This window comes from Lampetra fluviatilis, chromosome 54 (genome assembly GCF_964198595.1).
Source record: "Lampetra fluviatilis chromosome 54, kcLamFluv1.1, whole genome shotgun sequence".
NCBI lineage: Eukaryota > Metazoa > Chordata > Hyperoartia > Petromyzontiformes > Petromyzontidae > Lampetra > Lampetra fluviatilis.
In genome coordinates, this window is record NC_136328.1 from 8,891,648 (window position 1) to 8,915,885 (window position 24,238).

At 52.4% G+C, this 24,238-nt stretch overlaps 2 protein-coding genes across 2 annotated transcripts in view; both read left to right on the plus strand.

Moving 5' to 3' along the window:
• Positions 1 to 1,980, plus strand: part of LOC144949699 (chromodomain-helicase-DNA-binding protein 7-like) — a 120,830-nt gene extending 118,850 nt beyond the window's left edge. The window contains exon 42 of the transcript XR_013640297.1: positions 1,901 to 1,980. The gene's annotated coding sequence lies outside the window, so the exon portion shown is untranslated. The remainder of the gene's footprint in view (positions 1 to 1,900) is intronic.
• Positions 1,920 to 20,376, plus strand: LOC144949701 (tubulin polymerization-promoting protein family member 3-like). Its single transcript, XM_078879722.1, has 3 exons — positions 1,920 to 2,778; positions 5,726 to 5,879; positions 20,146 to 20,376. Exons 1-3 carry the CDS (start codon positions 2,495 to 2,497, stop codon positions 20,338 to 20,340), a joined length of 633 nt encoding a protein of 210 aa, XP_078735848.1. The 5' UTR covers positions 1,920 to 2,494; the 3' UTR covers positions 20,341 to 20,376.
• The last annotated feature ends 3,862 nt before the right edge of the window (positions 20,377 to 24,238 follow it).

Below are 24,238 nucleotides of genomic sequence, written 5' to 3' on the forward strand. Positions count from 1 at the left end.
GTATCCTGCGCAGGCTGTTGGGGCAAGCGCTGTCAGCGAGCGCCTATTAAGGTCGGCGCGGGGCTCGGGGTGGGGTGGGGGGAGGGGTCCAGACACACAAATACAGACGAAGCGACCCGTGTAGCCTCTCGCACGCTGTGGAACACAAACTGTCTTTGAAATACACACACACAAAGACAAAGCTCCCCCGTATAGCCTTTAACAGACTGTTGGGGCAAGTGCTGTCAGCGAGTACCTGTGAAGGCCGGCACGGCACACGAGGGGGTGGGTGGCCAGTGCCACGCCCGGCCGCCTTTGTCTCCCCAGTGGCGATGTTTACACCCTGCACAGATACACCACGCCCTTCTGCCCGGCGCACAGAACAACAACAACCACCACCAAAGGCAAAGCTAAAGCTCCGCCGTATAGCCTTTAACAGACTGTAGGGCAAGTGCTGCTAGCGGGCACCTATGAAGGCCGCCACGGCACACGAGGGTTGGGTGGCCAGCAACCACGCCCGTCCGCCTTTGTCTCCCTCGTGGCGATGTTTACACACCACCGCACCAGGTACTCATTTGAGGCTGAGTCGACCTAGGGGAGGCCCAGGTACCTGTTCAGATATTCGTCACTGATTATTGGTAGCCGTGAGCGAGAATCGAACTCAGATTATGGGGTTTGTAGTGCAGCGCGCTAACCGCCGCACCACCGCTCCCCACAACAACCACCACCACCACCGCTCCCGCGTGATATCTGCGGACTTCTCATTCTATGAGTGCTCGCGATTCAATTACAGTATCCATGTTACATTTATATTTTTAAAACACTGTGAATGTAGCAGCTTCAAGTGGCCGGATAAGGTCACGTTAATATATTTATATAACCATTATCATCAGCGGCCATGGTAAATTCACTGCTGTCACTCTAACGAAGAACCATTGCCCTAAACGTCGCCTATTGCATATTTTATTTCTCAGTAGGGACGGGTACGAACGTCACAAGACATCTGGACCACACTGTTAAGTCGGATTGTTATTCGCGCTACGGCCCGTGCGCGTGTGTTCGTCTCGTCCGTGGGAAAAGCGCTTTATAGCTCATCGGATTCCTCCAGTGCAATCTGTGGAAGAACGTAATCAACCAGGTAGGGTGTTGACTGTTGTGTTTGCCGACTCTCTGTGACGGACGCTGAACTTCTTTCGCGCCGCACGTGGCCAACCGCGCTCGTGTCGGAGGTTCGGATGGCTCTTTCATTTGTACCTGATGATGATTGCGTGTGTTGCAATAGAAACGTCGTATGCTATAATTGTATTTATTGTTCTTTCTACGTGACTTTACCGAAAGAACCAAAGAGTAATTCCTGCAGTCACGAAAGCTCCAAATGAAGTTTTAGTCTCGATGGACTCGATGCGATGGACGAGTCCTGCGAATCGACGGGAGTCGATTCGCAGGAACAGGATCATTGCATCACGCGCTAAAGGTTGGTGGCAGTGGGGGAGGGAGGGGGGATTTCGAGGGCAAGGGGGGGGTTGAGAGGTTATTGTGTGGGGGCGAGATAATGGGGGGAGGGGGGGGTTAAGAGAGTGGTGGGGTGGGGGGTTGTTGGGGGGGAGTGGGGATGAGAGGCTAGGGATAGGGAGGGGTGGGATAATGGTGGGGGCAGACAATTGAAGACTTTGGGATGGCAATTGATGAGGGGGTGGAGAAGTCTGGAGGGGGGGGGGGCATTGTGTGTGGGGTTGATGGAGGGAGGAGATGTGCGGGATATTGGATGGGAGTGCGGTGGGAAGCTAATGGACGGGTGAGGAGGAGGAGGAGCGGGAGGTGGGGGTGGGGTGAGGGGAGGGGGGGTCAGGGTGGATGGGGGGCGTCACATCGCGCTCGCCGCTCTCATTCCGCGCACGTTCCGCCTCCCTCCCCGTGGCAGGTGCAGCAGCAGCAGCGGCAGCAGCAGCAGCAACGTCGCGTTTCGCTCCTCCGCCCGTGGGCCGCCTCGAGCTCGACCCGCCTCGAGCCGTCGACTGGAACGACGCCTCCGTCACGTGGTGCCCCCCCCCCTCGCTCGTCCGTGCGCGGTGCTGCGCGCATCGCCATCAGCAACATCAGCACCGCCGTCACCACGCCCCACGCCTCTGTCGCGAGCATCTCCCCCTCCTCCAATCGTCGTTATCATCATCATCATCTCTATCACTGACACCTTCACCACCACCATCACAACCGTCAGGTCCATCACCAACCGCAGCACGCATCTCCGATTCACATCACCCATCATCCTCACTCACATCCTTCATCGTTACCGGCTTCGTCACACACGCCCATCATCCATACACCCATCTCCATCATCACCACCACCACCAAAATCATTCATCATCCATACACCCATCTCCATCACCACACGCATTCACCTCCATCACCACCACCACCGCCCATCATCCATAACCCCATCGCTGCTTCCTCGCTATATCTCATCTCGCTATTTGCCCGCGGGGAGGGGGGGGGTGCCGGTCGAGACGCCGTGGTGATGTCGGCAGGAGAAGCGAGCCCCGCGCAGGTGGAGAATGGAGCCGAGGCGGCTGAGACGGGAGGAGCGGGAGGTGCATCAGGAGGCGGTGGGGCAGGAGAAGCTCCCGTGGACCCCAGGGAGCTGGAGGAGGCGTTCCGTCGCTTCGCGCTGCACGGTGACCCCAAGGCGAGCGGCGCGGAGCTGAACGGCAAGAACTGGGCCAAGCTCTGCCGCGACTGCCGCGTGGCGGACGGGAAGCGCGTGACGGCCACGGACGTGGACATCGTCTTCTCCAAAGTCAAGTGAGCGAGCGCCACGGCACCCGTGGTGATGCTGATCGTGATGATGTTGGTGCTGGTGGTGATGTTGATCGTGATGCTGGTGGTGGTGATGTTGGTGATGGTGCTGTTGGTGGTGGTCACCATGGGGATGGTGGAGGCGGTGTACGAGGTGATGGTGTTAAGATGGGATCATGGTGGGGATGCTGATGGTGGTGCTGGTGGTGCTGGTGGTGCTGGTGGTGGTGATGATGGTGGTGCTAGTGGTGATGTTGGTGCTCGTGGTGATGTTGATGCTGGTGGTGGTGATGATGGTGGTGCTGGTGGTGATGTTGGTGATGGTGCTGTTGGTGGTGGTCACCATGGTGATGGTGGAGGCGGTGTACGAGGTGATGGTGTTAAGATGGGATCATGGTGGGGATGCTGATGATGGCGGTGATGTTGGAGGTGGTGGGCCAGGTGTGGGGTTCCGGTAGTGTAGCAGTTAGTGCGCTGCGCTACGAACCCGGCGACCCGAGTTCGATTCCCGCTCACGGCCAACACCCAGTGACGATTATCTGAACCGGTCCTTGGCCTCCCCTAGGTCGACTCAGCCTCAAATGAGTACCTGGCGCAGTGCGTAAATATCGCCACTGGGAAGACAAAGGCGGCCGGGCGTGGTGCTGGCCACCCACCCCCTCGTGTGCCGTTCCGGCTTTCATAGGTGCTCCTCGCTAACAGCACTTGCCCCAACAGTATTTTACGGCTATACGGGGGACCTTTGTCTTTGGTGTTGGTGGAAACGCTGATGGTGCTGGTGGAGAGAGCAACGATGGTGACGTTAGCCACCAATGACGACGTTGACATTAGACGATGGCTGTGGATGATTGATGATGACGATGCTTTTGACCTTATCCGCCACAAAGGTTGGCAGCTGACGACGATGTTGACGACGATGATGAGGATGACGACGTTCGCCATTATGATGACGGTCTCCCTGCAACGATATCAATGTGACACTCCAGCCATGAAAACGACAGCAGATGACAACGGAGGGGAGGCCTTCATTCATCCAGCGGTGGATTGACCATGGCTGATGACAACGACATCGACGTCGACGACGTTATCCACACATCGCAGTTTCAATTAATCGCTTCGGGCGCGCCTGATTGGTCGGCTGTCCGTGCGCGCACGGACGGACGCTGAACTTCTTTCGCACCGCACGTGGCCAACCGCGCTCGTGTCCGAGGCTCGGACGGCTCCGTCGGTCCTCGGGCGCCGCCCTGCGGCAGCTGGGGCTGAGCCTGCGTCACTCAGAGATCGATCGATCGCTGCGTCACTCAGAGATCGATCGATCGCCTCGCTTAAGCTCATGACGACAGCCACGTGAAATAACGCGCACGGCAATGAGCCGCAGCCGTAGGCGGTGGTGATGTTGGTGATGTTGTGGATGGCGATGTTGGTGATGTTGGTGATGTTGTGGATGGCGATGTTGGTGATGTTGTGTATGGCGATGTTGGTGATGTTGGTGATGTTGTGTATGGCGATGTTGGTGATGTTGGTGATGTTGTGGATGGCGATGTTGGTGATGTTGGTGATGTTGTGTATGGCGATGTTGGTGATGTTGTGGATGGCGATGTTGGTGATGGTAGTGGGGAGCGGCGGTGTAGCGGTTAGCGCTACGCTGCGCTACGAACCCGGCGACCCGAGTTCGAATCCCGTTCGCGGCCAACAGCGGTGACGATTATCGGTCCTTGGCCTCCTCCCCTAGGTCGACTCAGCCTCAATTGAGTACCTGGAGCGCTGTGTAAAAACATCACCACTAGGGAGACAAAGGCGGCCGGGCGTGGTGCTGGCCACCCACCCCCTCGTGTGCCGTTCCGGCCTTCATCGGTGCTCGCTAACGCACTTGCTCCAACAGTCTGTTAAGTCTATACGGGGATATTTGTCTTTGCTTGGTAGTGGAAGTGGTGGAGGTCACCGTGCTGATTTTGGTGGTGATGTTGGTGGTGGTGCTGGTGGTGATGATGGTGGTGATGGTGGTGTTGGTGGTGGTGATGGTGGTGCTGGTGGTGGTGATGGTAGTGGTGCTGGTGATGTTGGTGCTGGTGGTGGTGCTTGTGGTGGTGGTGATGGTGCTGGTGGTGATGATGGTGGTGATGGTGGTGTTGGTGACGGTGGTGATGTTGGTGGTGGTGCTGGTGCTGGTGGTGATGATGGTGGAGATGGTGGTGTTGGTGGTGCTGGTGGTGGTGATGGTGGTGGTGATGGTGGTGGTGCTGGTGATGTTGGCGCTGGTGGTGGTGCTGGTGGTGGTGGTGATGGTGGTGGTGATGGTGGTGGTGCTGGTGGTGGTGATGTTGGTGATTTCTATATATATCGTCCCTCACATTAAGCATCGTGGGTGCATATCATAAATATTTTTTTAAATTTTAATTATTGACTACTGAAAATAAATTAATAAAGGTGTCCAGTTTGCCCCGACCTCCCCCCAACAAACTCCGCCCATGACAGAACCAACGAGCGGACCCCTCCCTCGCCACCGGCCTCTCTCTGTGTGCCCCCCACTATCATCCCTCTGCTCCCCTACCCCCCTCAATCTTCACTCCTTTCTCTCTCTCTACGTATGCGCCCCACCTTTATTTATATGAAACTAAAACTAGTTCTAAAAATATTTGATTTTAGCAGGTAAGTCCCCCTGCGCTACGTAGCTCTCTGCTATCGCAAGTGGCAGCTCAGCCAAGTGGCTTGTCACCTAAACATGGAGAGCAGCAGCAGCAGCAGCCAAATCATCTAAACGCGTGATGTTGATTCGAAATGTGCATGGACAAACCGGAGGACCCGGAGAAAAATCCACGCGACCACGGGGAGGGAGAGACACGCAAACTCCAAATACACAGCAGCAGGCGTCAGAGTAGGGATCGAACCCACGACCTCCTGTGTACTAGGCGAGGTAGTCAACATCCTTGCCTTGCCCCCCCCCACTCCCCAGGGAGCGCACGGCGCGTGTCATCACGGTCCCGCAGTTCCTGTCGGCGCTGGAGGAACTCTCCCGCAAGCGCTTCCCCAGCCGTGAGCCGGAGCACGCGCTGAGGGGGGTCCACGGCCTGGTGGCGGGGGGAGCGCCCGCCATCGCGGGGGTCACGGTACGGCAACAACAACATCAACAACAACAACAACATCATCATCGTCAAGAATAACAACATCATCAGCAACATCATCAGCAATATAATCAACAATAACAACATCGACAACATGAACAACATCATCAACATCATCAACATCATCAACAACATCAACAATAACAACAACATCCACAACATCATCAACAACAACAACATCAACAACAACAACACCCGCCAGGGTCACCCAGAATGAGGGGGTCATTCTGTGCCCCTGGGTCTCACCCAACCGCCCTGCCCCCTTCTGTCGCTCATCAACGGGAGGGGGGGAGGGGAGGGGGGGGATCTGCCCTTGGGGGGCTCCCAGAACCTAATGGGGGGCACTGACAATCACAACAACAACAACATGACAACAACATGACAACAATAGCACAACAACAAACAGCGGCATAACCGCAACACAATCACAACAGCGTGGACAACAGCATTACAAACACAACAACAACATCAACAGCACAATAGCAGCACCGTTACACGCTCAATAACATTACAAAACTAGTAAGTTAAACGATGTTTACCAGGTAAGGCCCGCTGAGCTGTGTGGCTAGTTTACAGAAGCGACGACCTGGCTTACTGGCTATCATCACCAATGATAGCCCAAGGAAGTGGAAATGTATCGCAGCCGAGTAGTCTAAACGCGTGACGTTGATTCTAAATGTGAAGGGAAAAACCGGAGGACCCGGAGAAAAATCCACAATACTTCACACGCGATAATACGCGCACAATAATACACACACGATAATTAGTGATGCACGATTCATGTTTTTTGGGGGGCTAAGGCCACGTAACCATGCGACGCGGCCACCGTCACCCTTCACTCAATCGCTGGCGATGCTGAACGCCGGCGCGGCCAGACCCTGCAACTCCACTCACGTGCAACGCTCAGCAGCGTAGCGAGCATGGGGCAGGCACGGGGGGTGCCTTGATCCCCCCCCCCCCGCCAGCGCCGGATGAAGCGAGTGCGGGGCCTCTAGCGAAAGTTGTTATGAAGGGGCCCTACGTAAAAAAAAACATAAATATTAAAACACATCCACTGGTTAACTTGCATAGTAAAGTAATTGTGTTTTTTCATTTGCTATACAGCCAGGTAATACGACAAATCGCTAACCTTAAACACCCAGTCGTTCGTAAAAGTTGAAGGCGGTATGGTACTATAGTAATAGAGCAAGTGCAGAATCACTGAACCGGAATTGGTAGCTTGGAATCATTTAGCGTGGGGCCCTTGAAAGTGCGGGCCCGTAGCATATGTAGCTACTTGCATTATTTTATACAATATTATATATGCATTGATTATACTTTCTGGAATCAATGTCTATATTGTACTACACAAAGTAACCACCAGATGGCGACATCGCATCGCTGCCCAAACCCCCGACTCGAATCTCTCGCTATCCTTAAATCGTCTCACCTGGTTAAATCATCTCTCCTGGTTAAATCGTCTCACCTGGTTAAATCATCTCTCCTGGTTAAATTATCTCTCCTGGTTAAATCATCTCACCTGGTTAAATCGTCTCACCTGGTTAAATCGTCTCACCTGGTTAAATCGTCTCACCTGGTTAAATCATCTCACCTGGTTAAATCATCTCTCCTGGTTAAATCGTCTCACCTGGTTAAATCGTCTCTCCTGGTTAAATCATCTCACCTGATTAAATCGTCTCTCCTGGTTAAATCGTCTCACCTGGTTAAATCATCTCACCTGGTTAAATCGTCTCTCCTGGTTAAATCGTCTCTCCTGATTAAATCATCTCACCTGGTTAAATCATCTCTCCTGGTTAAATCGTCTCACCTGGTTAAATCGTCTCACCTGGTTAAATCGTCTCACCTGGTTAAATCGTCTCACCTGGTTAAATCATCTCACCTGGTTAAATCGTCTCTCCTGGTTAAATCATCTCACCTGGTTAAATCATCTCTCCTGGTTATATCGTCTCACCTGGTTAAATCGTCTCACCTGGTTAAATTGTCTCACCTGGTTAAATCATCTCTCCTGGTTAAATCGTCTCACCTGGTTAAATCATCTCTCCTGGTTAAATCGTCTCACCTGGTTAAATCATCTCTCCTGGTTAAATAATCTCTCCTGGTTAAATCGTCTCACCTGATAATTGGTTTTTTACCCTTCTATCTGGCAACAAAACTGACACCTTTTTACAAGGAGTCATGTTTGCATAGACCGCAATACCTGCAGTCATAATACAAACAAAAGAACATAACTCTGATAATGTGCACTGTCCTTGAAGTTGATTGGTCCACACCCGAGACAGCTTTCCTTAGAGCCTAGTCTCACATGGGTTGGACCAGATGACGCCAAAAGGCGCACAACTCAAAGACAATGCACCATCAGAGTATGAGAGCTCGGGGCAAGCATCTACACTATGGGAACCTCATTTGCCAGTAAAAATATGATAATTGGTTTTTTACCCTTCTATCTGGCAACAAAACTGACACCTTTTTACAAGGAGTCATGTTTGCATAGACCGCAATACCTGCAGTCATAATACAAACAAAAGAACATAACTCTGATAAATCGTCTCTCCTGGTTAAATCATCTCACCTGGTTAAATCGTCTCTCCTGGTTAAATCATCTCTCCTGGTTAAATCGTCTCTCCTGGTTAAATCGTCTCTCCTGGTTAAATCATCTCTCCTGGTTAAATCATCTCACCTGGTTAAATCATCTCTCCTGGTTAAATCGTCTCACCTGGTTAAATCATCTCTCCTGGTTAAATCATCTCTCCTGGTTAAATCATCTCACCTGGTTAAATAATCTATCCTGGTTAAATCGTCTCACCTGGTTAAATCGTCTCTCCTGGTTAAATCATCTCTCCTGATTAAATCATCTCACCTGGTTAAATCGTCTCACCTGGTTAAATCATCTCTCCTGGTTAAATCATCTCTCCTGGTTAAATCGTCTCTCCTGGTTAAATCATCTCTACTGGTTAAATCGTCTCACCTGGTTAAATCGTCTCTCCTGGTTAAATCGTCTATCCTGGTTAAATCGTCTCTCCTGGTTAAATCGTCTCACCTGGTTAAATCATCTCTGCTGGTTAAATCGTCTCTCCTGGTTAAATCGTCTCACCTGGTTAAATCGTCTCTCCTGGTTAAATCGTCTCACCTGGTTAAATCGTCTCACCTAGTTAAATCACCTCTCCTGGTTAAATCATCTCTCTTGGTTAAATCATCTCACCTGGTTAAATCGTCTCACCTGGTTAAATCGTTTCTCCTGGTTAAATCATCTCACCTGGTTAAATCGTCTCACCTGGTTAAATCGTCTCTCCTGGTTAAATCGTCTCTCCTGGTTAAATCATCTCTCCTGGTTAAATCGTCTCACCTGGTTAAATCATCTCTCACTGGATAAATCGTCTCACCTGGTTAAATCGTCTCTCCTGGTTAAATCATCTCTCCTGGTTAAATCGTCTCACCTGGTTAAATCGTCTCACCTGGTTAAATCATCTCTCCTGGTTAAATCATCTCTCTTGGTTAAATCATCTCACCTGGTTAAATCGTCTCACCTGGTTAAATCGTTTCTCCTGGTTAAATCATCTCACCTGGTTAAATCGTCTCACCTGGTTAAATCGTCTCTCCTGGTTAAATCGTCTCTCCTGGTTAAATCGTCTCACCTGGTTAAATCATCTCTGCTGGTTAAATCGTCTCTCCTGGTTAAATCGTCTCACCTGGTTAAATCGTCTTTCCTGGTTAAATCATCTCTCCTGGTTAAATCGTCTCACCTGGTTAAATCATCTCTCCTGGTTAAATCGTTTCACCTGGTTAAATCGTCTCTCCTGGTTAAATCATCTCTCCTGGTTAAATCGTCTCACCTGGTTAAATCGTCTCACCTGGTTAAATCATCTCTCTTGGTTAAATCATCTCTCCTGGTTAAATCATCTCACCTGGTTAAATCGTCTCACCTGGTTAAATCGTCTCTCCTGGTTAAATCATCTCTCCTGGTTAAATAATCTCTCCTGGTTAAATCGTCTCTCCTGGTTAAATCGTCTCACCTGGTTAAATCGTCTCTCCTGGTTAAATCGTCTCTCCTGGTTAAATCGTCTCTCCTGGTTAAATCATCTCTCCTGGTTAAATCATCTCTCCTGGTTAAATCGTCTCACCTGGTTAAATAGTCTCTCCTGGTTAAATCGTCTCTCCTGGTTAAATCGTCTCTCCTGGTTAAATCGTCTCCTGGTTAAATCGTCTCTCCTGGTTAAATCATCTCTCCTGGTTAAATCGTCTCTCCTGGTTAAATCGTCTCTCCTGGTTAAATCATCTCTCCTGGTTAAATCGCCTCTCCTGGTTAAATCGTCTCTCCTGGTTAAATCATCTCTCCTGGTTAAATCATCTCACCTGGTTAAATCGTCTCACCTGGTTAAATCATCTCTCCTGGTTAAATCGTCTCTCCTGGTTAAATCGTCTCTCCTGGTTAAATCGTCTCTCCTGGTTAAATCATCTCTCCTGGTTAAATAATCTCTCCTGGTTAAATCGTCTCTCCTGGTTAAATAGTCTCTCCTGGTTAAATCGTCTCTCCTGGTTAAATCATCTCTCCTGGTTAAATCATCTCACCTGGTTAAATCATCTCACCTGGTTAAATCATCTCTCCTGGTTAAATCGTTTTTCCTGGTTTAATCGTCTCTCCTGGTTAAATCGTCTCACCTGGTTAAATCGTCTCACCTGGTTAAATCATCTCTCCTGGTTAAATCGTCTCTCCTGGTTAAATCGTCTCTCCTGGTTGAATCATCTCTCCTGGTTAAATCGTCTCTCCTGGTTAAATCATCTCTGCTGGTTAAATCGTCTCTCCTGGTTAAATCATCTCTCCTGGTTAAATCGTCTCTCCTGGTTAAATCGTCTCTCCTGGTTAAATCATCTCTCCTGGTTAAATCATCTCTCCTGGTTAAATCGTCTCTCCTGGTTAAATCGTCTCTCCTGGTTAAATCGTCTCTCCTGGTTAAATCGTCTCTCCTGGTTAAATCGTCTCTCCTGGTTAAATCGTCTCTCCTGTTTAAATCATCTCTCCTGGTTTAATCGTCTCTCCTGGTTAAATCATCTCTCCTGGTTAAATCGTCTCTCCTGGTTAAATCGTCTCTCCTGGTTAAATCGTCTCACCTGGTTAAATCGTCTCACCTGGTTAAATCATCTCTCCTGGTTAAATCGTTTCTCCTGGTTAAACCGTCTCTCCTGGTTAAATCGTCTCTCCTGGTTAAATCATCTCTCCTGGTTAAATCATCTCACCTGGTTAAATCGTCTCACCTGGTTAAATCGTCTCTCCTGGTTAAATCATCTCTCCTGGTTAAATCATCTCTCCTGGTTAAATCGTCTCTCCTGGTTAAATCGTCTCACCTGGTTAAATCGTCTCTCCTGGTTAAATCATCTATCCTGGTTAAATCATCTCTCCTGGTTAAATCGTCTCTCCTGGTTAAATCGTCTCTCCTGGTTAAATCATCTCTCCTGGTTAAATCGTCTCTCCTGGTTAAATCATCTCTCCTGGTTAAATCGTCTCTCCTGGTTAAATCGTCTCTCCTGGTTAAATCGTCTCACCTGGTTAAATCGTCTCTCCTGGTTAAATCGTCTCTCCTGGTTAAATCATCTCTCCTGGTTAAATCGTCTCTCCTGGTTAAATCAACTCTCCTGGTTAAATCGTCGCTCCTGGTTAAATCGTCTCTCCTGGTTAAATCGTCTCTCCTGGTTAAATCATCTCTCCTGGTTAAATCGTCTCGCCTGGTTAAATCGTCTCTCCTGGTGAAATCGTCTCTCCTGGTTAAATCGTCTCTCCTGGTTAAATCGTCTCTCCTGGTTAAATCGTCTCTCCTGGTTAAATCATCTCTCCTGGTTAAATCGTCTCTCCTGGTTAAATCATCTCTCCTGGTTAAATCGTCTCTCCTGGTTAAATCGTCTCTCCTGGTTAAATCGTCTCACCTGGTTAAATCGTCTCACCTGGTTAAATCGTCTCTCCTGGTTAAATCATCTCTCCTGGTTAAATCATCTCACCTGGTTAAATAGTCTCTCCTGGTTAAATCGTCTCTCCTGGTTAAATCGTCTCTCCTGGTTAAATCATCTCTCCTGGTTAAATCATCTCACCTGGCTAAATCATCTCACCTGGTTAAATCATCTCTCCTGGTTAAATCGTCTCACCTGGTTAAATCGTCTCACCTGGTTAAATCGTCTCTCCTGGTTAAATCATCTCACCTGGTTAAATCATCTCACTTGGTTAAATCGTCTCTCCTGGTTAAAGCGTCTCTCCTGGTTAAATCGTCTCTCCTGGTTAAATCATCTCACCTGGTTAAATCGTCTCTCCTGGTTAAATCATCTCTCCTGGTTAAATCGTCTCACCTGGTTAAATCGTCTCACCTGGTTAAATCGTCTCTCCTGGTTAAATCGTCTCTCCTGGTTAAATCATCTCTCCTGGTTAAATCATCTCTCCTGGTTAAATCGTCTCACCTGGTTAAATCATCTCTCCTGGTTAAATCGTCTCTCCTGGTTAAATCGTCTCTCCTGGTTAAATCATCTCTCCTGGTTAAATCGTCTCACCTGGTTAAATCGTGTCTCCTGGTTAAATCATCTCTCCTGGTTCAATCATCTCTCCTGGTTAAATCGTCTCTCCTGGTTAAATCGTCTCACCTGGTTAAATCATCTCTCCTGGTTAAATCGTCTCTCCTGGTTAAATCGTCTCACCTGGTTAAATCGTGTCTCCTGGTTAAATCATCTCTCCTGGTTCAATCATCTCTCCTGGTTCAATCATCTCTCCTGGTTAAATCGTCTCTCCTGGTTAAATCGTCTCTCCTGGTTCAATCATCTCTCCTGGTTAAATCGTCTCTCCTGGTTAAATCGTCTCTCCTGGTTAAATTGACTGTCCCGGGCCCCCGTTTTGGTGGGCGTTGGGGGGCATGCTTTGACGTCCACGGTGTCAAGAGGGACCCACACGGTGTGCAGTTTGCCCCGGGCCCCGAACCTTCTCCCCGCCCATATATGGATGGCCCTGTGGATTAATCAATCAATCGATCTCCATTTGACGTGCCGATATCGCCCTCGATAAAGGAGGCATCGGTGCAGATTGCAGCGGAATGTGAGCGGTTCCAGGGGGAAAGGTGAATAATAACAGAAATCCTTTCATGCCCTCCACCGCCACCACCGACTGAGCAAAGATAAAGAAAGCCCAGCCGTGCACGACGAGTAGCGAACGAGAGGCAGGCAGTGAATACAAACACGTGAAATGAACAGAAAGAGACAGTTTTTTTCTTTCATTTCTAAACGCCAGGTTTGTGTGTGGGTGGATCACACGCAGACGGGCTGTGAGGCTCCCCTGGGGCATCGCGACGTGGCGCCGTCTCCTGGCTCGTCGCGGGTACGGAGGCACAGGCGATGAATGGTCTGTTCTGTACGGGATAGGGGCCGTCCATAAATGACATCACGTAACTAGTGGGGGGGGGGGGGGGGGGGGGGGCTGACTTTTTGTGACGCCGTATGACGAGGGGGGGGGGGGTCAAAAATCGTCCAAAATCGCGTGACGTCATTTATGGACGGCCCCATAAATCAGGGGTCGCCAACCTGCGTCTCTTTTAGGACTGTCCCCTTTGTTGCTCTTTGGCTGCCCCCTCGCGCGGGCAGATGTTTGTTTTTCAACTAAATATACTATATTCGGTTAGTTACATTCTACAGGTGTAGTACAGGCGGTCTCCGCTTTCACGACGCCACACCGCGTCCCTTGGACCCCCGTCGTAAAGCGGGCCCTGCCGTCTGTGTTCTGCCTTCTGCCTTCTGTGTCGGTGACAACAATGCGTGCAGTCAGACTGCAGAGAACTCGGGGGAATAAAAATCATAGCTCCGTGCGGGAGGGGGGGACCCCCCCACTAAATAGACTCAGTTTATTTTATCACCTATTTTGTTTAACTAAGTGAGAATGAGTGTGCTTGTCACCTGCTGCATAGCTGCTGCTGCTGCTGTGTTTGTCTTACAGTGGCTCTGCGTGCGTGAAGCGGCCTCTCTCGAAATACTTTGGTCAAAGACACAAAACAACAGATTGTCTCTTCTTCTTTGTAAAGGTGGCCGACCCCCTGGGAGAGACAGAGTTGCTGGCTCCCTCACACGTGTTGGGGGGGTGGGGGGGGTTCCTCCGGGTGCTCCGCTCTCCGTTCCTCTCGCTTTGAGAAACGCTCAAGTGCTGACTGATGTTGTTCTGGCTTTGGAATATGAACGATATACAAGGGCTTGTAACGGTACGGAGATGCATTGATTGATGATGATATCGGATCTTGAGACTCGAAGCCAAAGCAGTGAGACGCTGGTGCTCATCTCCTGTGCACAGACCTGCAGAGCCAGTTGTGAAAATTCCACATCCCCATGCCGGGACTTCCCAACACAGCGTTCTTCTTTCGTACGGCTGATGTAAACGGTCAAGCCCAGAGAGGAGCAGCGGCGTGGTGATGTCTCCTTCTTCGCATTCGTGGACCCGGGGGCATTGGGTCGCTATACGTTATTTACGGTCTGTTCTGGTTGATCACCATCGCAAACTGGAGACATCGAATTCAGGTATCACGCATCTGCTATGGTTTGTGCAGTGGATGTGATTAAGGGTGGACCATGAGCAGCTGCGTGGAAGATCAAACCCCAGGGATCTTCTGCGTTGGGGGTTTTATTTTTATATTACACAGTTGGTGATCGTTCAATGGACCGGCGATGAACGACTGCCCGGGTCTCACCACACACGCAGAGCATTCGCAGAATTGCTTACGGAACAATCGGTGTGATTCGAGTGGCAGGGCTGGCGCGGCAGAGTTGCCATTGGCGTTGTTTTCGGCCATACTTCACCAATCTGGTCGGGATGATTTGGTCGAAGAGGATGCAGGGTGGACCTGCTCGGATTATTGCCGCTCAAGTTGGCCGTGTCGGGGACTAGAAACTCGAGGTCGGGTCGCCGGGTTCGTATGGCAGTGGGGTAACCGCAGGGCCACGACTCCGCTCACTATCTTGTATTTATCGCTGCTGATAACTTAGATCCACTAACCTTTCAGATCGCATCGAGCAGAGCAACGCCACGCATGTGAACAGCCACAGATAGGAGGAGATATGGATAGGAATAGAGGTGACCTTTCCTTATCAGCCTTTTATTACAGAAGATTATTTGTTTATGGAACACGTGCTTTTCACCATCATCATTACCAGCCATGATCAATCCACTGCTGGATCCTCTGCCTCTGTCTCACGGACGCGTTCCGTGCCCTTTGGCTGCCACTCCGCCACTCGTCATGACCAGCGGACATCAACCCCACTCGCCACGACGCGTCCCGACGTCATTGTTGTGTCCATTGTTACAAACACGCGACAACATGTTTGTGTGTTACAATGCAACGACAGCCCAGATGAGAGCACCGACCGCGATGCAAGGTGGGGAGGTGAGGGGCGAGGGGACAGAAACTCCGCGGACACAATCCCAGAGCTGGGTGCTCCAGGGGGCGAGAGAAGGGCGGCGTGGGGGGGGGGGTGATTTGGGTCCGTCTCTGTCCCACCCAAGTGGGGACCGCGAGCGAGAGGGTGAAAGTTCATAGCGGGAGGGAAGGATGGGGGGGGCGGAGATAATTATCATGCAGGGACAAAGGGGAGGGGCGAAGGGGGGTGTTTTGTTTAGTTAAAACAAATATACAAATACAGCAACACCCCAGTTAACGTCGGGAATGCGTTCCTGAAAGGTGCGACGACGAATATCGAAACGGCGTAAATCAAAAAGCGGTTTACGGGGTAAGGGCTGGGATGCGCCGCGGTGGCTAGGAGATGTTGATTACCTCGCCCGGTATGCAGGAGGTCGTGGGTTCGATCCCGACCCTGACGCCTGCTGCTGTATATGTGGAGTCTGCGGGTCTCTCTCTCTCTCTCTGTGGTTGCGTGGATTTTTCTCCGGGTCCTCTGGTTTTCCCCTCCACATTTAGAATCATACATTTAGAGAGTTTGCCTGCTATAAAAGTCCACGTTATAGTGATAAACCGCTTCGTCGAGCTGTCATTCGTGGCATTCTGAAAAAGAGCTGTGCAGCTCAGTGAGCCTTACCTGGTAAGTAAAAGAAGTTTAGTTTATTCGAGAAGAAGAAGTGTGGGCGTTGAGGCGAAGCGGCGTGAATACAGCGACGACGTATTTGTGACGTTAAAGGGGGAGAGTCTTGAGCCTCGGTGAGTCTCAAGACTCTCTCATCAGGAGGGTCCTGCTTCATGGCGACGTTTTCCCAACTCCTCTTTGATGGAGCAGTGCACGTAGCCAACCGCGCTCGTCGGAGAGGGGGGAGGAGATAACAAAGTACTCACACAAAGCAGTTAGTTAACAGAAGCGTTTATCTATTATACACCTAGAGACAGCGGTGGAAACTCCACGTGCATATGACGAGGACAGTCATTTCTTCCACCACGAAGTGAAGACCGGCTGAGTTGAACGACTCCCCCCCACCCCCCCAAACCACCCCCCCAAACACCCCCCCCACCCACCCCCCACCCACCCCCCACCCACCCCCTCACCACCCCCCCACCACCCCTCCTGCTACCCCCCCCCCCCCCGGGGGTGGTGAATTTGCATCCGAGGGCATCGCAATCACGTGGGTGGCAGTTCATGAAATTTGATTTGACGCTTTCGTGACTGCAGGAATTACTCTTTTGTTCTTTCGGTAAAGTAACGTAGAAAGAAAATAAATTAAATAATAGAGTACGACGTTTCGATTGCAACACAAGCAACCGTCATCAGGTAGAACTAAATTTGAGAGAGAGACAAAACACAGACACGGTGACACACAGACACACACACAAGCAGAGAGAGCCAACACAGAGACTTCGAGGTGGATTCATTGACATGCTAATTTCTCTGCTCCAGCAGCTGCCCCAGCAGATCCACCTCTCTCTCTGCCCCCCCCCTCTCTCTATTTAAGGCCTCGACACAGAGGCATTGGGTCTCTGTGTGTCTATGTTGTGTGTCTCTCTCTGTGCGTTACTGTGTTGTCTCTCTCTGCTTGTGTGTCTGTCTGTGTGTCTCCGTGGTTCATGAAATGTAAAGTAAAAGCGGCAAGAACGCTGCAGACGAGTGAGGCGCCCACGTGATCGCAGTGGCGATGCAGTGTAGGCCGGTGTGGGTGGCATGGTAGGGGTGGGTGGTGGGTGGGTGGTTGGGTGGGTGGGTGGTGTTGCGTTTGCTTTTCACGATCGAGAAAGGGTAAAGCAGAGGTTGTGGTCGCACGTGAACCCGTGCTGGCGAGGTCACGCGCAGGCGAGACTCCCCCCCCCCACCGATTTTAAAATATTACAAACTGTTTGTTTTGGTTTTAAGTCGTCTTTCTAAATTGTATTCGCCGCACGAAGATGCTTACTGGCGTGCGTAGATAATCGTCGTCGTCGGCATGAAGTTGAAAAATTTGATGAATTTGACGCTGTATTATTATTATAATTAATTTTATAAACAGAGACTGAACTAAGCTATTTTATTTGATCAGGTATGGCTTACTGACATGTATAGCTCTTTATCAGAAGCGCCCTGGCCACAAATTATAGCTGAAGGAAATAACTTATCACGTGTAAGTTAATCGCAGCCAAATACCCGAAGCGGACGTTGCGATTCTGAATGTGGGGGGGGGGGGGGGGAAACCCGAGGACCCGGAGAAAAATCCACGTGACCACGGGTGGCAGAGACACCGCAGACTCCAAATACACAGCAGCAGCAGCAGGCGTCAGGGTCGGGATCGAACCCACGACCTTCTGCATACCAGGCGAGGTAGTCAACATCTCCCCATCGCACCCGGGCATCTCCGTTCATGATGAGAATTCGTGCGAGGGTTATCAAGAGAGCGTGCGGTTTGTTGTCCCCAACCCCAGCATCTCCGATTAGCACGGTTGGCTACGTACAGTGTGAAAGAAGTTCACCATACACACGTAGGTGAGAGAGAAACCTGACCGGGCGAGACCCGCTGGGCGAGAAGGCAACTTCACTGCCGTGCCAGCTTCTGCGTCCCACCCACCCACCAGCCACCCCGCCAATGTCTCCGTGCGGGTCTGGGTCCCCTCTTCCCGACCGCGCGGTGGAATTCTACCGCCCCGAAACCCGAGCGCGACCCGCACCAACGCGGCTTGGCGCGTGGCCGCGCCGCGTGGAATCCACGAGCCCCCCCCCCCCGCACCACAATCCACGCCACACCGCACCCCCTTCCCCCCATAATCCACGCCACACGTCACGCCCGCAGGTCGGCAGGTAAGGAATATCGAGGCGTGCAACGCGACTTCATTATTTTTATACTTCACACCGCCCCCCCCACGCCCATAACTTGTGCTTAAGAGTGGCAGCAGTCGCGGAGTTGTGGGAACGGAGCGTGAGATGGGACCGCCCGCATGCGCAGCGGCAGCGTCTGCGGTGTCGAGGTTATCGAGGGGTCAAGGCGCTGACATTTCTTGCCCTGTGCCACGGCTGCTGAAGCCGAAGGGCCGCCGGTCCACGCGCCCAGACCCAAGACGTCTTCGCCTTGTCGCGACGACAGAGAGAGGGGTGGCGTCACTTTGCCGGTTTCCAGTTCCTTTTGATGGGACCAGCTACGGCGAAATTACGTAACCGTTTCAAACCAGTTTGGGGCTATTGTATCGTCGTTAGCCACGTAAAGACATCGCGACAACTGAAGTGCCGCTTGCCTCGGGTGCTACCGGTTTCTGCCGTGGGCCCGTGGGCTACAAAGGAAACCGGAGAACCCAGAGAAACCCCCCGCAATGCACCATGCATGGGGGTGACACTCAAAGATCCGTACACCATGTTGTTTGTATGATGAAACGTGTTACCAAAGATATCGTCTTGAATAAATGTATTTCTATAGCGATGATAGGCACAGTGTTTATACAAGGAGGCAGAGTCGTGCCAATGTCAATCGTTTTTTTCCATAAGGTGAGAAAATGTAACACCGGAGATTAACTTTTCGAGATTTTTTCATCTTCAAGTATTTTTTTCGCACAATCTCATTCTCAATAGAGAACGGTGCAAGGGAAGACAAGCGGCGGCGTTGTTGTGCTACGCATGAGCCAAGCGAGTGGCATCGACGGTAGTCGTGACATGGGCAGCAGTAGCAGCTGTCGAAAGTCATCACTGAAGGCCTACGAAAGAGAAGTGCCCAGGGCCTACAAGAACCTTACTCCGGCCCTGCCTGTACCATCATTCTCTGGCTACCGCGTACCCCAAGTCTATAGCGCGTGGACATCACCCATTTAAGTCCTGTACCGACCAAGCTCAAGTCTGCTCAGCTTCTAAGAGCTGTGGAGATCGGGCGCATTCAGGGCGACGTGGTCATGGGTTGACACCGGCTCCGTAATTATTTATAGGGTGCCACGCTGGCGAGATGTTAACTCCCTCGCCTGATATACAGCCAGCCGTGGGTTCGATGCGGACCCTGTCTCTCCCGGTGGTCGCATGGATTTTTCTCCAGATCGTCCGGGGTTTTCCTCCACATTTAGAAACAACATCACGTGGTTTAGAGTGTTTGGCTGCTGCTATACAATTCCACGCGACGACGATGATGATGATGAGCCCACTTCGTCTAGCTGTCATTTGTGATGGACAGGTCGCTTCTTAAAGATAAAGAGTAGCACCATTCATACAACAAAACGTGTTTGCGGATGCCACTCTCACGCACGGGTTCCTGCTATCCTCCGTGCTGAGCTTGCGTCTGCCACCTTGAACACACACAGAGATGAACTCTACCGCCATCAGCCAAACCCACCGCGCCTCTCATCACTCGGATTAACGAAGTCCACCCCACCCCTCCCCCCAACCCTGTCGCGGGCTCCGACGTCTCGCGAGCGTCTTGTTGTGGTAGTCGGAGTGTTGACGCTGCACGGGCGAGGGGTTTGTTCCCGTGGATCTCTGGGGTCGCCCGCGGAGTGGCCATGGCTGATGGTTGCGGTGGTGGTGACGATGTGACGTCTGTCGGTTAAGCGGGACCCCGCCAGGAGGTTGCCATGGTCCGGGCTGCCCAAACGTGTCCACAATCCCAGAGAGTTTGAAGTCGCCACTCTCCACAGCCCCCCCCCCCCACCGCCGTGTCTCTTCCCAACTCCCACGACTCTCTCCCCACGCATGCCCCCCCCACACACCCACCCACGCCGCCGTCTCTCCCATTCATCTCTCCCTCATCCCCCCGTCTCCTCCACGTGTCTCTCTCTCTCCCCGCGCACCGCGCGCGTCTCACCCCGACGTCTCTCTCGACCTCTGCGCCTCTCAACTGCCCCTGGGTGTCTCCCCCGCCCCTGTGCAGAAGGCGACGAGCGCGGGCGCTGTGAGCCGCCTGACGGACGCGAGCCGCTTCACGGGGAGCCACCGCGAGCGGTTCGACGAGGCCGGCCGAGGCCGGGGCCGCGCGGGCCGCGAGGAGGCGGTGGATCCCAGTGGCTACGTCGCCTCCTACAGGGGCGCCGGCACCTACCACGACAAAGTCAAGGGGGGGAAGTGACCCCCCCCCACCCCCCGCCCTCGCCACCCCCACCCACCCTCGCCACCCCCCCCACCCTCCACCCTCGATCCCCCCCACCCTCGCCACCCCCCCCACCCTCACCCCCCCCACCCTCCACCCTCAATCCCCCCCACCCTCGCCACCCCCCCGCCCTCGCCATCCTCCCGCCCTCACCCCCCCCACCCTCGCCACCCGCCCCCCCCCCCACCCCCCACCCTCACCCCCCCCACCCTCCGCCCCCCCTCCACCCTCGCCACCCCCCCCCCCACCCCCACCCTCGCCACCCCCCACCCTCGACCTCCCCCAACCCCCACCCTCGACCCCCCCCACCCCACCGCGAGCCCCCTCAGCTCCCACGGCGGTCCCCATGGATCTCTAAGGCACCTGGAAGATCTCCAGAATCCCCCGCCTACCCCCCCTCCCCCCACCAGAGCTCCGTAGCCCCTCCCCCCACACCGCCCCTAGGGCCCCCCAGAACTATTCACAGGTGGCGCCAACAATTTGGAATGAGATGGGTGGGGGGTGAGCCCCTTCAAAGTTCCCGAGGGCCCCCCCCCACCCCACCCTCCCACCCCCCCAGGTGGTGCCATCATCATTGCATAATACGGTGGGAAGGGTCCGAGTGGCTGAGGGGACGATGGGCTGAGGGCACGAGAAGCTGAGGGGCTGAGGGGATGAGGGGATGAGGGGGTGAGGGGCCGAGGGGATGAGGCTCTGAGGGGATGAGGGGCCGAGGGGATGAGGGGGTGAGGCTCTGAGGGGATAAGGCTCTGGGGGGATGAGGCTCTGAGGGAGTGAGGGGCCGAGGGGATGAGGCTATGAGGGAGTGAGGGGATGAGGGGATGAGGGAATGAGGCTCTGAGGGGATGAGGGGCCGAGGGGGTGAGGCTCTGAGGGGATGAGGGGCCGAGGGGGTGAGGCTCTGAGGGGATGAGGGGCCGAGGGGGTGAGGCGCTATATCCCAGGGGCAGGAAGCACCTCGGCTTAGTGTCCCCGTGCCAGCTGTGGGTTATTTATTGTAGCCCCCCCCATCCACTTCGTCTATCCACTATTTATATATATATACATAACAGCTGTTAATGTGTTACAGGATTTGCCTTTACTGTGAGGTGAATGTGTTAATTATAACAGCGCACACTCAAGTGAAGTCCATTGGCTCCTACTGTACTCCCCTGTGCACGGACTCTCTCGTGGCGGGTAAAGTCTGAGGGGGGGGGGGTGAAAGAGCCCCCCCCTCACAGCCGCCTTTGTCTCTCCACACGTTATCCTCGTGGTGGGGGGCTCTGCTGGGTGGTGGGGGGGGGGGTACCCCTGTTACCCCCATTACCTGAGTTCTCACAGCTATTGCAGTCATCTCAGTTAACCCATTCACTCCCGTTTTCCCAGTTACCCAAGTTACCTCAAATACCTGGCTTGCCTCAGGCCCCCGCTAGACCCCAGTGACCCTTTTTCCCAGGTTACCACACTCATCTCAGTTACTCCACTCGTCCCATTGACCCTGTCCACTCCAGTTACCCCAAAGACCCCTGTCCTTACAGCCTAGTTACCAGTCTCCACACTCATCTCAGTTACCCCATCACCACAATCATCCCGGTTATGCTAGTTACCTCAATTGCCGCGTTCTCTTCTGTTAACCCTGCAGGCTCCAGTCATCTCACTCACCCCAGTTCTCAGTTACCCCTGCCACTTCGGTTACCCCCTTTAATATTAGTTACCCCACTCACTCTGGACAATTCGGTCCCCAAAGTTGTCTCATTTACCTCAGTTATCCAATTTACCAGTAACCCTGGTAAATTCCACCCCAGTTACCAGTTACCCTGGGATCATCTCAATTACATCATTCACTCCGGTTAACCCTGACGTCAACTCAATTACCCCAGTTACCCCTGCTTTTTCCAGTCCAGTTCCCAGTTACCTTCATCATCTCAATGATCCCATTCCCTCCAGTTACCCTGGGGTCATCTCAGTTACCTAATAGTCACTCCAGTTAACCCTGAGGTCATCTCAATTACCCCGGTTACCCCAATTTCTGCAGTATAGTTACCAGTTACCTTGATCATCTCAATGACCCCATTCCTCCAGTTACCCCGGGGTCATCTCAGTTACCTCGGATTCCCTCCACTTAACCCTGAGGTCATCTCAATTACCCCAGTAACCTCCTTAAACCCGCAGCGCTCACACCGCGCGGTGTGCGATATGCACTGTACATATAAACTGCGGCACGGTTTAGAATACCGCACTGTGTTATGTGTCCGTGCGTATTCATGGCTCGGTAATCGCGTAATTACCATTCGCAATTGCAGCTAAAGCATGCGCCATTAGCTTTAGGCGCCCTGCATGGTGGCCCGCGCAGAGAGAGACAGAGAGTCACTTTGCACGGAATGTGAATGTTCCCTTGGAGATTCTTCTGGACGTGTTTGGATCGGGAATTCAGCGGCCGAGGCGGAACCGAGAGGAGGGAGATCTGATGCGATGTGGCCCGCCCCGAAGCCCAGACCTGGCCAACAACAACAAACCAGATGTGATGATTATTCAGGAAAAATCCTTCACACGTCCTCAAGATTGACAAATGTGGCGGCCACTGCTTGTTAGCAGTGAAGCAGCCACCACAACCACCACCACCATCGTCACCGTCGCCAACTCGGAATGAATCTGCCAGGGAGATTACGTGGGGGGTAAGCATAGCTGCCACCCCCTTATCACTGCTGCCCACCTTATTACAGACCAATTCAGACCCTACTGGTCACCCCGTGCCCTTAGACATCTCAACGTGCGTCCTACAGTCCCATCACAAGGGAGAAACACAAACAAATGGACGCACTTTGTACTGCTCGTATTGAAACGGATGTACGCCGCATGGACCTGATAACTCAATGTGCCTGGACAAGACTACGGGGCGAACCGTGTGGGTGACAGCTTTGGCCGTGAGCGGTACGGGTCTATTCCGTGGGCTGAGAGTAGTGGGGGGGGGGGGGGACTGAGGCTGCTGCTGCTGCACTAACATGAGTGGGGGGCTCTGTGGCCTGGCCACCCTGTAGGTCGCACGGTGCAGGGTGAAGGTTGTCGTGGGTTTGCTGTTGGCAAGGAACTCGCAACAGAATGACGCAAACTGCTACCTATGTACTCTATTTAAGTGTATACTGTATGTACGTGTGTACTGTAACGATACTGTACCCATATTAAGTCCCCTCCCCTCCCCCCAGTGAGTCCAATGTCCGAATATTTAAGACTTTCCTGAAGAAGGCCGTTCGTCCGAAACGTCGAGATGTATTCCTACTGGTAGACTAGTGGCTCGCAAGGCGTGAGTCGAGGCGCTTGGGACCTGCCCAGGCATTTGAGAGCCATTATATTTGCACATCCTTGCCGCGTCTATTTACGTGTTTTCTCAGTGCGGGGCACACTGTTGTTACGTTTAATTTACCTGCTATTTTATAAACTGTATCTTGCCCGCGTGTAACAATTCACTGGTCCATGAACGATTCAATGTTTGAGTCGTTTTTATTTTTTTCTTCCCGCGTTACCCCCGTCTCGTTTGTCCGGTGTTGTTCCCCTCGTTAGCATAAACATTGTAACCTTAACATCTAATTTCCTTACGTTATACATAGTTGACTGAATGTTTCTCAAGCGCATACTTGGATGTACTTTATGTAACGTGAGCGTGAGAATTGGTGTTTAATCCACGCCGCTTTGGTGCGCGCCTCGTTCTGCCCTCAATAAAAAACAGAGCAGGAAATGCGCGACCGCGAGTGAGTGGTGAGTGGGGGGTGGGGTGAGTGGTGAGTGGGGGGGGAGTGGTGAGGTGAGTGGTGAGGTGAGTGGTGAGGTGAGTGGGGGGGGGGGGGGAGGTGAGTGGTGAGTGGGGGGGGTGAGGTGAGTGGTGTGGTGAGTGGTGAGGTGA